Consider the following 14663-nt stretch of genomic DNA (forward strand, 5'->3'; position numbering starts at 1 on the left):
AGGATTCCAAGACTCCTAAATGTATAAGGAATTACGAACTTTCACAATCCGACGATCCACCGTCGGTGCTACAAGTTCCCCGAGACTCACAACATAGGACAACTCTCCTCATAAACCCACATACAATGGCCACGACATTACGTGCATATGCTAAAACAACTTACCGTCGAAGAGGACGAAATCCTTGTGGTCTCCCAATACCCGAGACAATTTATATCATCCAAAAGCCGACGTGGTTCATCCCTAAAAATAGAAATTATACATCAAACACCAGGCTTTAAAACCTAAGGACGAAATTTATATAATAATTATAAACAGTAGTTTTTTAATTTTTATAAATACAAAGTGTAAGTAAGAATGCATGTTTAGACAAAACTGGTTGACAAATGAAGATTTCTGTCTTTTGGGTTGTTGCGCCGTGTAGTATGGTAGATGTTTACCAACGTTTCAGAGGTTGGAATCGCCCTGATGAAGGAGGTAGTATGACCTCTGAAACGTTGGTTAACATCGACCAGACTACACAGCGCAACAACCCAGAAGACAGAAATATTCATACTCACCGCTGTGAAAACTTCAAATCTTACATGGTTGATAAATATTAAGCTGTTGAAAAAGTCAGGCTGTTATATGCAGTAATTCATAATCAAATTAAATAGATACATAATGGCGAATGTAAACTATGTAAGTGATACTTGAGGTTCTCACGGCGGCAAGTATGAAGATGACTGTGTTCTGAGTTGTTGCGCCGTGTATTTTGGTAGAAGTTTAACGAAGTTTCAACAATCCAAAAGACAGCCATCTTCATATATAATACAAATCGGAAGTTTAATATAGCACAGTAAATTAAAAAAGATAAAGAACGAAGAGTCCAGTATGTAATGCGGATCCAAACATAACTGTTTTATGCAATTGTGTTCAGTCATTAGGATTTAATTACTGTACGACAATTATAATCGTCAATGTCGATTTATAATTTTATCCGAGTTCTAGGAAGCAAATAGGGGAGACCAGGACAGAACGGGGAACTTAATCTTTGGAGGCATGTGGGAGGGACGATAATAAGGATAAACACATGGAGGAACCTTGTGTGGATTTATTGTCTATTTGAAATTTATAAGTTATTAGTTTAGTTATAAGAGTTACAGTTTTTTAAATATTAATTTCTTTACAAGAATGTAACTTGCCCCATTTTTCCCCGTGCCCGGAACAAGACGGAGTATTGTTAATATATGTCTGAAACGTTAGTTAACCACATAATTTGTATTCAGGGCATCCCGGGCTTGGCTCTAAACCGGACACCACCTAACCAAAAATATGGAACATGTGTACCATCTATCATGTTTAAAAGCAGCTAAGATTCTGAGTCGTCCAAACATTGCCCGAAATACCATTGGATTACACAACCAGCTCGAAAAAAAGGGGCGAGTGTGGGAGTCTCCAAAACGTGTTCAACGGTTTGCAGCTGTGTTTTGGCTGGGTTTTCTGTCCCAACGCCAGAGTGAGGAGGATGAAAGCAGTGGCTGTCGTGTTTTGCGCAAGCGACGTATTGATCTTATCCGTCCACCAGCAGCAGAGCCAGTCTGAGAAACCCGTGGCATTGTTGTCCTGATCGGTGTTATCGTATCGTCGTTTGTACCGTGTGATCGTCATTGACTTTGTCGTTGTGCTTCCGGAGCGATACGTCAAGACTGAAGTTAAAAGGATTATTTGTTTCTCTTCTTGTTTTATGCACTTTCACATTCCAGGTGATAACGCAGTCACTAGACTCCTGCCTTAAGGGTTTCCTTACACTGCATATTTTTTTAACTGGATTCCGGATATGGGTAACTCCGTCACTTATACCCGCACCCTGCAAGAGCCCACACACTACACAGCTGTAAATCCAAAATCCGTGCCGGCTGTTATACCCGTACATGGTAGCTACGTAGTCTTATCGGCATGGACTTGCCCGTATCTGGAAAGAGGTTAGAAGAGAATTTGGTGTACAGAAGCCCTAAAGGCGTATGCACCTATCCATCCACCCTCACCATACGGTAATCAGTGTGCAATATGCATCCCTGTAGCACTTGCTACACGCTAGTAACAGCACAAATCGAATCCTAACACTGTGAGCAATGATTGGGTTTCATTTAATCTTTAAATGGTATAACATCGCTTGAGGTTTTATATTTGGCGCTGTTTCCTTTAACATAGTGCATGGCGAAAAGTAGCAAACTAAGAAGTGGCCTGTTTTACGTAATTACCGACTTGCCTACTTTCTGTCTGGATGAGGTGCGTTAAGTCAAGTTTTGTTGTTTACACTTGAAAGTGTCGAAATTAAAATTATTATATAATACACTAGCTACACTTATCTTTAAATTTATAGTCAAATAATTCGCAGAAATTCAGTGCTTCTGCTATGTAGGCTGATAAGTCTGTTAAAGTTTTAAAATATAATTAAGACAAATTTTAAATAATTAAGTTATTGCTCTGTAACAATAACCGACCATCGCCAATAATAGACAAAACATTTTACCACAGCAACTAAGAAATTATGGAATCATCAGGAAATAAAATTCAAATGCTCAATTCCAATCCCCATCGAACTCATCAGAGATTTCATAACATCTCACATTTTAAGTTTACACTTATGGTGCTTGGCCGTGTTTAATTACATATAAAAGAAACGTGTTCTGGGACATGAAGTAACACATGCCATTCAATATTCAATCACCAGTGTTTACATCTTTATAGATTACAATTTATATTTCTAACAGAAAATAAGACGCAGCCACATATCGGCCATAGATTCACGACATTTCAATCGATAAGATAGGTGCGTAATTTTGGACGAATACAGATAGTAGGCTTATTGTCAGACTCTGCTTATTTGTGATAAATTTTTGTACGTGAAGAACATTTTATATCATAAAATATTTTGTCTGCGGTACCTGATTACTCGGTTGTTCGCTTATTTCCTTACTGTACAAGAAAAGGAACAGGTGTTATATGTGAGCAAGTATTTACCCTTTGATAACAGACAGAACACTAAATAATAATAAATAATAATAACAGACCGCAATTTAAAACGAAGTTTAAAACTTCTTCATTCCATATTTCCCCATTGCCTCTGATACGAAGGACATCCTAACTTGAAATATGGTGTCATTCAACATACTTTGAAAGTCTGTACGGCGATGAAATAGCTTTCGTGTACCGAAAATAAAAATATGGCAGGACATAAAATAACGAGTTCACATTTGACGAGTGGAGTTAATACTTGACTTAAAACGAAATTTTGGGGCAATGAAATTAATTTACTAAATGATATGTACCTTCAAATTATAAATTTTAGTAAGCCTCATATTCGGAGGTCAGATCTAAACAAAAATTGAAATAATTACTGTTAACGTATATTTAATTTCTCATGTACTATTACGTTTCAGTCGTACATGATATAATAACGAGACGTACGCTTATTACAAACCAGAGTTTAAGGCAGTTTCAGGTTGCAATCCGTCTTTCAAAACTGAGGCAAGATGAGGTCAGACCATCAACAAATTTAATAAAAAAAACACATTGTCCTATCATTATAGCATATGCCAGACACGATAAATGCACGTATTTAAATATGTAATTGTTTAATTGTTATTATTATAAATATTTATTGTATTTTAATACTTCACGTTAAATCGAAAACTTTTCCATTTGAAGCATACGATGGAAGGAGACCATACATTTGACTGGTAACCACCTACAAGACTACACCGCTTTATAACCGGAGCGTCCATAATAATCAATACGAGATTAAACAAGTTGCCTACACGTAGAGAAATCTCCAGAAAGACACGAATCATAAAGTAGGAAATATGCTCTCAGGAATCGATTCTTTGTCATTTAAAAATGTATTATGTTAAAACGTCGTCGGAAAATGAAAGGTTGCATTCGGCAGGTCGATCGGGGTAGTCACACTGGGTCAAGGTCACAATACATTCGGCGCATCGACTCTCGTAGCACGTCTATATTTCTTTAGTTAATCAACTCCTACATAAAACGACCAATAAATTCTAATAAATATAACCGTGTGAAGGCGTACTTCAAAGTTTGTGGTTAAAAATTAGTCTGCTATCTCAGAAGAGTCAATTTTGTACAGGCTTACCAATAAAAAGACACAAAATATCTCCAAGTACAAGTATTAAGCCAAACTTATGGAGCAGGTTAGTGTAACAATAACGTTCTTTGTGATGTACCGAGTTTGAATCTCAAACAGGCTACAGAATATCCCGACTTTGATTTTAGTAATTTTTCTCACAATATTCAAATTGGCCGTGACTGCCCCAATATAAATCCTCATCTGCTCATTTTCCGTTATATTTCCATCTTTACAACCAGTTCAGTCGAATAAAAGTCTTCGTGTGTAAACAATTTGCGCTCTATGGTAACCGTGTATGCCATGTAAATTGATATTCATGTAATTATTTCTTCGTTAATGTATTTACCACGAACTATTTTAATCATTAACCCACGTAAAATATATTTTGTTGTGATTATTCAGCGAGAAAAGGGAAATACACTGGCATCATCTTTTGAAAGTAATCACGGATGGACAGACAAAGACAACTTCCTCATAACGAATTTGCTTCATATGAAGAAAAAGTTTACAAATGTTCAAGGATCGAACTCGGACCGCTAAACGTGTAGCCACTGTCTTTACTAAGCTAATATGACTCAAGGCACTATTTACTACTCTGACTTAAATTAAATCTGATCAATTAGCGGAAGCCGGATGAAAAATCCGTCAGTTCCTCAGGATAAGTCTGCAGATAAATTTTCTGGCCGAGGTTCACATTTTTAATTCACGTGTTCACAGACGTTTCGCACCACGTTGCGGCAATCTGCAAGAATTTCACTTTCGTTCATGTGCTACAACACGTGTAAGAATACGTTACGTACATATGCAACTTGCATTCTTGGCATATCTCTGTTGCAACACACAGCAGGCACATTACGTCAAACCGTGACAAGCTTCGCGTATTTCTACTCATTGTTCTGAAACGACATTAATGTAGGGACATTTTTCTCGAGGCTTGCTAACGTATAAGTCAGCATTTCAGCTTCAAATTCTCCAGACATCGTGGCCTAATTTAAGAACCTATATCAGAATGATATGGAAAGGCCGAGGAAAACCACGAAAAAAAACCAGTCAAGACAGCCGGTATCCGGGCAGACGACTGAAACTGCGACTTTCAGAATGCGAAGCAGAAGTTTAATTATTTGGCCGTGTCTTACGGCTGGAACAATCTTTCCCAATAAACACACACAAACATGCCATTCTTGGTTAAGTGAAAGAGAAAGTTTCCAGCATTAAATTTACAAGAAAATGACAAAATTTGCTACAAACCACGACATTATAATGAACAACGGACGGACTTACGTACTACACAACTCAGTAGTTCATTGTAAGTTTTTAAATCATTTGAATTCCCCTCCCCACAAATTAAACCTCGAAACTTGTCCTCAACAGCAGGTTTTCTTTTTGGTTTTTGTCAAACCTCAGGTTTTCGATGCATGTCATTTGCCCCCAATTGCTAAATTAGTTGTATCAACAGCACGGTCTAAAATTATGCACTCAGCTCAAGAGCCTGTATCACGATTCCCTCCTGCCTGGGTCCCAGCCATGCTCTGGCTCTATAGACCCAGCGCTCTTACGACATTCTTGGTTCATTATTTCGATAGTGCGTACCTCAGCTTGCCAGTGAGGGAGGCCTCTCGCTCAGCCTTGAAACAATCAAGCGTTTTAGTTCGCGAGCTTGCCAACTTACACTGCAAATTTAGCTCACACACCCTGCCGTCATATAAACTTTATTTTTACTGGTATTTTCCTTCTGTGTTGTGCATATTCAAAAACGAGCCCTCGAGTTTCTAGGATCAGTGCACATTGCCGCTCGGAAAGCAAAAGGTTAAAATTGTTCGCCAAGAAATTCGAAAACGACTAAATAAATCATGGTAAGTGTTCATGCTGTTTAAATAGTTTACGTTTAAAAATAAATAACAGGCTTTATTTAAAGAAAAACGTTTAAATACGATGTGTGATGTGTTTTATAGTGCCATAGGCCAATAGCAATCGGTGCGAAAAATACCTGCCCTTGACTACTTGCATACGAAAGACAACTGCATCAAAGGTGGGCATGTTTACGTATATGCACGGTCTGTAAGGTTCAAGAAATATGCAACACGTAGGCCTGTTAATTTTTAAAGTGCCGTAAATCAAAATATAGACGTTTCCAGACCAATGTATATTTGCATTTTGTACATGTTTATGGTCATGCAACCTACGAAATTTATGAAAGGTAATACTGAATCATCTTTAATATTAACAAAATTAATTTAAAATGAATTGCTTGCATTATTTTTATCCTTGAAACCTGATTTATCGATACATTTCTTTCGGAAACCATATTACTCACCACTGTACACGGATGTTAAAAACACCTGATACTTTATGGACCAAGTTGTAGTTCTGTTAAAATATAGACGATAGATAGATAAAGTTCAGAATACGGTTTTACAAATAAAAATGGACCATTGTCAAAAACCTTTACACTTTAACACTAACGATATATTTAAACACGAGAAGGTTAATAACATCTGAAAGACGGAAGCGTGTTTCCACTTTGAGTTACATATATTAAAAGATAAAAGTGTGCAAATTATTTACATGCACGATCATTGTAACCAAAATAGTGTTTATAAAAACTATGTGAATAGTGTCATTGAATAAACACCCATGTCCCGATTCTTAAGAGTGACAAATGTTTATTCGTGGAAATCACTTCACAGCAAAAAAGAGGTGCAAACAAGTGATCCGGGGTTACACTCGTAGAAATTGGAAATTTAACAAAACCTCGACCATACTTGCATAACAACGAAAAATCTGTCTTTCGTATTTCCAGCACTACAAATGTGTTTCTCAGATTAGGAACCCAGAAATACGGGTCTTTTCATTACTTCTAATTTTAGCAGTTTTCCAAACCATGAATTTGATAACGAAAAAATATCCCCCCGAAAAGCCGATGTTGTTTATTTATGTTAGAATGTTTGAAAATTAGTTTTATAATTTATAGCATAAACTTAAAAATAACTCACACTAAATAAGCAGACAGGACAAGTCTACTAATTACTGCTAACTAACAGATAGCCTTCATTAACTTGTATGAGCATTATACGTTTAGTTTGTCAGCATGTGTGTGTACACAAACGTATCTACTAACAACATCTCTAAGTCGGCTACCACATTATATCTTAAAACGAAATGTGTCCCGATTTAAAGTCCCTCTGTCGTGTAACAAAATGTCTCCTGTATTTTCAAAGGATGCCGAGTATATATGTAAATGAGTGGGGTCCATGGTGACCCTTGCACAGCGACCACTAGTCTCTTGTGCATCCCCGTGTTTCTAATGATCTAGTAGCTTACGCTAGTAGTTAAGCAGTGTCCTACTTAACGGAACCTCATGATAGTCGCCAGATTTCAGGAAAAATCTGCCGAAGTGGTGAAATCAAAATTATGACGCCGAGTGGCCTTGTAGGTTGCTACCAACGTTTCGAAGGGGCATACTGCTTTCTTTTGCAGAGTATAATATGAGGAGGGACAGAATTTTCTTAATACAAAAGCATACGGTGCCATAGCTCTGAAGACGACAATCCAAAATTTAATTTATTGTTCAGCAGTTGTGTATAGCCTAAACCTACTTATAACCTTACCAGAGATACTTTAAAAACAGCTGATTTTCTCATCTCACCTAACTTATTGTTGGTGAATAAAAAGCTGAATTTATGGGCAATATTCAAACAAACAAAAACAATACTATGTTCATTGTTGTTATTCGCACGTGTTTAAACCTTGTTCGTCAAGACTGATCAGTTTATTCGAAGCTAAATAAACTGTAATTTAATACAGTTCAGTTGTTACTAGGTCGTAGAATACCTCAACAGAGTTAATACAGATGTCACTATTTACAGGCTGCTGAGCTAGAGAAGAAGGAATATGACTTAGCTCCACTCAAAGAATCAAAATTGCCTATCATATGGGTACTAGGTAAGTTATCACGCATATCGTCATCATATTGACAACGTAGGTGTACATGATATTTCTTAGTTCATTGTTAATATTCGGTAAATTTCTCGTTTAGTTCAGTTTAAAAAGTGTGACGTCTTTCTAAATATTCTGCTCAACAACTGAATCCTATGGCTCACATCACAGGGGGACCGGGGTCTGGCAAGGGCACACAATGTGACAAGATCGTGGCGAAGTACGGCTACACCCACCTGTCGACAGGAGATCTGCTGAGAAACGAAGTGCAGTCCGGTTCCGAGCGAGGAAAGAAACTAAATGCGATTATGGAGCAAGGCGAACTCGTACCGTTGGTATGTGATCGTTCTGCAATTAAGAGTTTCATTCAGAACCCCTTCAAATATCATTATTATAAACTAACTGGTGTGATAAATATACAACTCGTTACTTCTCATGACTTAATTGTATGCTGTAACACAATTAATTTAAGTGTTATATGATATTTCCAAACCGATTAAGTTGTCTTTACGTTCAATAAAAGTTTATAATAGATTATTATTCTTCAGCTACCACGGATTAGCCTCAATCTGGCCTCGTCAGATTCAGAATTTATTTTGAAGCAACTTATCATTTATGGTTGTGACGCCGTGTGGCCTTGTAGGTGGTTACCGACGTTTCGGTTGAACACATCGCCTTCATCTTCATATATATTAATGAAGTTTACATGTTCTTACCTCGGAGGAAAAGTGCCCAGGTAATGTAGCCACCACTCACCTCATTCTAATGTAGAGGTTAAGAATGCATGGAGTTATAACTCCACTTCGTCAGTAATCAACAATTATAAATATAGTAGTAGAGGCAAATGTTAAACACACGCACAGTAAACTACATTTCACAATAAAAATTAATTCTGTAATGTTTCCAGCGCATCTGTTAATCGGCTAAAGTAATCGACGATTAAAAAATCAACTGATTAATCCATCTTCGGGATATAAATGAAAAGGAGGTGACACATACTATGAAATGGTGGTTACCACCTATGAGACTACATGGTGTCACAGTCCAGAAGCCACAATCCGCCTTTTCACCGTCGTGAAAACCTTAAGTCTTGACAATTCGACAGATTAGTTTTAAAAATTGTAATTGTCGTTTGGAACATACTATACTCAAATTTATCCAGTTGAAATAATTAATTACCCCTCCAAAGTAAGGATCAGATACTAATATTAAGTTAAAGTAATGTCGTATTAATATGTTATTAATAATTTCCGAACAGTTATGGTTAATAAATTGTGGATGTCATTCAGAAAAGACGAAGCACGCCAAAAGACTATCTCCTTGAAGCCGAAACGAAAAGAAAGTCGCAAGACTCTGTTCTTCCAAAAACGGCACATGTGTAGTCACCACATTCTGATTTTATTTTATAATATTTTTGTATCGTTTAACCTGTAAATATAATCCTCAACTGTGCACCAACTGACAAGCAATGGACCATCTTAACTGGACAATCACTAGAGTGGAGGTATTTATAGTTATATCTCCCTATTATATGCAGTGAACTGAGCACATTTCACGTGACATACCTAGATGTCCCATCCTTCGGCAGCAAACTAATTTAAATATATTTTCACTTCGTATACTGTATCCAAACTGCGTACTTTTACAGGATTCAGTACTGGGTCTGCTCGCGGAAGCTTTGCTTGCCAATGTGACGTCATCTAAAGGGTTCCTTATCGACGGCTACCCACGAGAACTTGAACAGGGCCTCACATTCGAAGAGCAAGTAAGTGATGTCTTCACTAGTTGACAAACCATTAGCTTCTCAAGAAGGGCTCTGCGGCCTTGCGAGGGGCTGATCACTCGTCCAAAGAGTCACATCAAATGTCTAAATAGATCAAGTAACCTCCCATATGGGAGGATGCCAAGACCCGTCAAAGGATGTAGAGCCACAAATAATAAACGAAGGACTCTGATGCACGTAGTTGGCTGGTCGTTAGTTAATAACTAAAAGATTGCTGTCTTCTGGGTTGTTGCGCCGTATAGTCTGGTAGAAATTTACCGACGTTTCAGAGGTCCTTGCTGCCTCCATCCATGATGAAGGCAGCAAGGACCTCTGAAACGTCGGTAAACTTCTACCAGACTACACGGCACAAGAACCCAGAAAACAGCAATTTTCAGACTCACCGCCGTGAAAACCTAAAATCTTACATAGTTATTATTTAGTTACTCAGTCAGTCAGTCAGTCATGTAGTTAGATAACTTCAGGAATAGGACTTGAAATAGGTCAGGACTGAACCATGCCCTACCCTCAACATTCTATAAGGATTCAAGTGTTTCACATTTACGTGCAGAAGCTATAACTACTAGGCCTTGTGTTACAATACTGTGGAATCAATCGTACGAAAATCGGTGAGTAGAATTACTTCACAAATTCACGTTTCTAACCAGGTTAAAGTTAAACTCTTATGTTCTCATCTGTTTTGCTTTCAGATTGCTGAGTGCACAGTAATATTAAATTTCGACGTTAGCCCCGAAACAATGACGAAACGTCTACTTCATCGAGCGCAAACTTCGGGGCGGGTAGACGATAACGAGGAGACCATAAAGAAACGCCTGGACACGTTCAGCAAGCACAGCAAGCCCGTCATTGAACACTTCTTCAGCAAGTGTAAGACGGTGAGTGAGCTGTCCGACGAGGGACTGTTTGATATATTGCAGACTATTCCACGAGCGCAGCGTTCATGTTGGCTCTGTTAGCCGGGCTAACACTTTGAAAAACGAAGAATAAAAAGTTTTCTGTCTTACTTCAGTGTTTCAGTGGTACTCCATACACTGGAACACAGCAGAAATATTCAGATAAAATTCATCGCTAGCCGGCTAGAGTCAGGCGCTCGTCGCGAGCGTAGACTCAACTAACTGACTAACAACGCCTGGCTGGTTAGAACCGGCTAATCATGCATCGTGCCTCGTCGATTCTGCTGTGTTCCATTACAAGAGTACCACTGAACAGCGAAATAAAGACGTAAGACTATTTACGTCTTTTTTCAAGGGGTTAGCCTGGTTAACACGGTTAAAATGAGCGCTCCGCCCCTGTATTATTTCCTTCGGTTTCCTTCCTGTTCCATACCCCTATCTTCTTTGGGTTTTTATTTCAAGTTTCGCTGGTCCACTGAGACATGTTCGCAAAAGAAGGGATTTTAAGAGAATGGTTACACGATAGTGTCACAAGGAACGTAAGGAACATCCACCATTAACATTTCATCCCAACAGACGTAAAAGTGACTGAAATGAGGCAAATATTGTTCACGCAAAACTGATAATTTTATGTAATGACTGGAAATGGTATCAAACGATTCTACTTCAAATCTTTACTTGAAATTGATATTAACAATCTGAGCTCAGTATAGGCAACTGGCTCGCATTCAAGTGTCTGGGCATTTCCTCACGCCCTCGGCATTCACTGTCATCGAGATGACAATCAGTTGCAGGCATGCGGTTCAAATCTCCTCTACGAGAACCGGGTATTCCAATTTTTTGCCCCCTAATTTTCTCAATGATATTCTGAGATAGTATTTTGCAACTCATAATTTAAAATTGCCCTATAATTCGATGCTATAAAACCTAAATAGTTGAAAGCGTTGTTATATAAATTATAATAAAACATGCAAAATATAATTTAAAAGTTATTTAAGAATGTTAACTAATTGTGGTTCATGATTCTTCCACAGGTCAACGCTGAAAGAGATCCCGCTGAAATCTTCAAAGACGTTGAAGCTTGTCTGGACAGTCTGAAGACTGCAGCTTAAGTGGCGAATGTAAATGACATTTAAGACACAAAGAGACATCCAACTTTGGATGTTGCAATTTTTAAACATGCGGGTACCAGCTCTGACTTCCCTAAACTAATTATACACACTGTTGTAACTGAGCAGATTTTTTGCATATTGGCTTGCACGTTGAAAAAGCTACATGTGGAACCAATTAGAGAGCTTTTTAAAATAATATTACCTAATATAAGCGTGTAAGCAGTTGAACTTAGAAGCCTAATAACACACTCTTTGAAAATGTGTTCACTTGTATTTATTAAGTATAATTAGACGATTCAGTTTATTCAAGCATGTTTTTATATATATATATAATATTAAAAGACTGCTTTCAAAACTTTTCACACCTAAGAGACATTATATGGCTCCTGAATTTAGAAAAGGCCTATGTATGGGTTCTGAAAAAGACTCAAGTACTTTAAATCACTTACTATTTTAAGCAAAATTTTAAAAAAAATATTTCAGATATACATAAATACACAACGTAAAATATAAATGTCAGGAGGAGATATTTATAGATTCTTTAATTTAGCAATCATGCTCATCAAAACATAAGAAATACAAGTATTATCTTATATGTGTCTGTTCGAAAATGGCTATCTTCTGGGTTGTTGCGCCGTGTAGTCTGGTAGAAGTTTACCGACGTTTCAGAGGTAAGTACTCATCGCCCTGATCATGGAGGCAGCAAGGACATCTGAAACGTCGGTAAACTTGTACTAGACTACATGGCGCAACAACCCAGAAGACAGCCATCTTCAGAATCACAGCCGAAAAAACCACAAATCCTACATTATCGACAAAATCTAAAAGGTAAATGTTTAAGAAAAATGCAATTTGAACTAAATGTACAGAAAGTACTAGGTTGTTAAAACAACGATAATAGTAAGCAAAACACCAAGACTACTTGCCGCCTTGGATTTTGATAAATTAGTTTAATATCGAAGGCTTGAATAAGTCAAATATCTTGAAGCCGTAATCCAGTTCCAATTTGGCATTGAATGTTTTCTATTTCAACTACAGCTCCTAACTTTAAATATGTGCTCATACAGTTAAACTTCGCGAGAAAAGCAGCAACAATTTTATGTTTATTCGTTTTTTTATACATACATTATTGAATTTTTACTGTATTAATACAGCTGGCCTGCCGTTTAAAAGTACGCCCTCAGTGATGAATTAGTACAATTTGTTCAGACTCAAGAAGTTCTTATTTGTTTTTAATAATTTGTGTCCACGAGCATATTTCTGATGAATATCTTGGTGTAAGTAATAGTGTATGTTGTAAGAGAGGTATATAAATCAGACAGAAACACCCTGGAGTGTCTAAATAGCGTCAATAGCACACCTGCAGAAACCAATAGACATTCATTCTCTGATATTCTTCACCACTGGAAGTTTCCAATTCAATTCAATCTTCTGGAAACATATTTATGAATACTGTTAAAACATTACGCTATAAGATTGCTGTCTTCTGGGTTGTTGCGCTGTGTAGTCTGGTCAATGTTAACCAACGTTTCAGAGGTCATACTGCCTCCGTCATCAGGGCGATGAACATCTACCAAACTACACAGCGTAACAACCCAGAAGACAGCAATCTTCAAAGTCACCGCTGTGAAAACCTCAAATCCTACACAACGCAATAAATTATCTGGACACGAATACACGCATTGTTATTGAGCTAATCGAAATTCAATCATCAACACATCTTCAACTTTATACTTCACGCAAGATGTAAAAGCTCGTCTTCACAGATCACCACAGCCCTTTTCCTAGTCTGCTCTTTTCTCTGTGTAATATTAAGCGCTCAAGGCGACTAAATACAGTGAAGTCATCTCGTGTTATCGGCACCTTCAATACGGGGATTTGTCTCCGTTTCGTTCATCAGAGATGAAACACTCGGCTCCAGATTCTCATTCAATTATTGTTTCATAACAGCTTACGTGTACAATCGGTGTTACCATTCGAGACCAATTTAAGCCGATGAATATAAGAAACTGGACTTAAGGATCGGGTAACAGTCTTGTCATGTGATCACTCCGTGCTCTGAGTTGCAAATATAGTTACCTTTTGGTTTACACCTGTTCGAAGTGATTTCTTAACACTTTCTAAAATTTAGCATTAGGTTCTTACAAATGGAAAACCAACTAATGCCTACCTCGGCTATATATGCCCAGAATACTGTTGGACTACACCTACAGCTTATATTACTGGACCCAAAATATACTAATCAGTGGCAGTGTAGTGAAATATATGCATGCATGCAACTTGAATTTCTGACTCGCTACTCCATCATACATACATGAAGTACAGTGTACGCAGTTATTTTTAGACAAAAGTACCTGTAATAAAAGGAAACATTTCTAAAATAGAAAATTCTCAGGCTTCCAGATCTGGTTATAAGGAGGTTTTACTTTGCCACGGACCACAGTTTGCTAAACACTACTTGAAAACCCCTAATTGATGATGTCTACTTGTAACTTGTATTGATCTTTCAAACAATTCCTGCATACGTCAGTGGCTTCTGTTACTAATGACACACTGCATTATTCACAACGTCATTAGGTCAATGCTTAGGCTAATCAAGCGTTACGTTCTGTACCAGTCGAAAAATTTAATTACTTCTGCGGAACAAAACAGAAATTTATTCCCGGATGCTGCGTCTTTATCTAACGGAAGTAAAGTGCTGTAGGCAGATAAATTAGCCTACTGTTGTTTGTTATTTTTACTCACTTGAAATATCTGTTGAGTCGCGTTATGGGTTTGCACTGTAGTAATCTAGACAGACATCACAA

At 37.6% G+C, this 14663-nt stretch overlaps 2 protein-coding genes across 3 annotated transcripts in view; one reads left to right on the forward strand and one right to left on the reverse strand.

The window, feature by feature from the left end:
* The window catches only part of LOC110827139 (SUN domain-containing ossification factor), a 101765-nt gene that overhangs the window by 78943 nt on the left and 8159 nt on the right, over nucleotides 1-14663 (reverse strand). For both annotated transcript variants that reach the window (XM_087353182.1, XM_087353183.1), the window contains exon 2: nucleotides 165-243. The gene's annotated coding sequence lies outside the window, so the exon portion shown is untranslated. The remainder of the gene's footprint in view (nucleotides 1-164; nucleotides 244-14663) is intronic.
* On the forward strand, nucleotides 5603-13530 carry Ak1 (Adenylate kinase 1). The gene is made up of 7 exons (XM_087352606.1): nucleotides 5603-5734; nucleotides 6093-6161; nucleotides 7999-8074; nucleotides 8240-8403; nucleotides 9717-9833; nucleotides 10541-10726; nucleotides 11779-13530. Exons 1-7 carry the CDS (start codon nucleotides 5603-5605, stop codon nucleotides 11854-11856), a joined length of 822 nt encoding a protein of 273 aa, XP_087208732.1. The 3' UTR covers nucleotides 11857-13530.

Source organism: Zootermopsis nevadensis, unplaced genomic scaffold, assembly GCF_977971745.1.
Source record: "Zootermopsis nevadensis isolate Lab colony 2312 unplaced genomic scaffold, Znev_1.0 Znev_ptg000021l, whole genome shotgun sequence".
Classification (NCBI taxonomy): Eukaryota; Metazoa; Arthropoda; class Insecta; order Blattodea; family Termopsidae; genus Zootermopsis; species Zootermopsis nevadensis.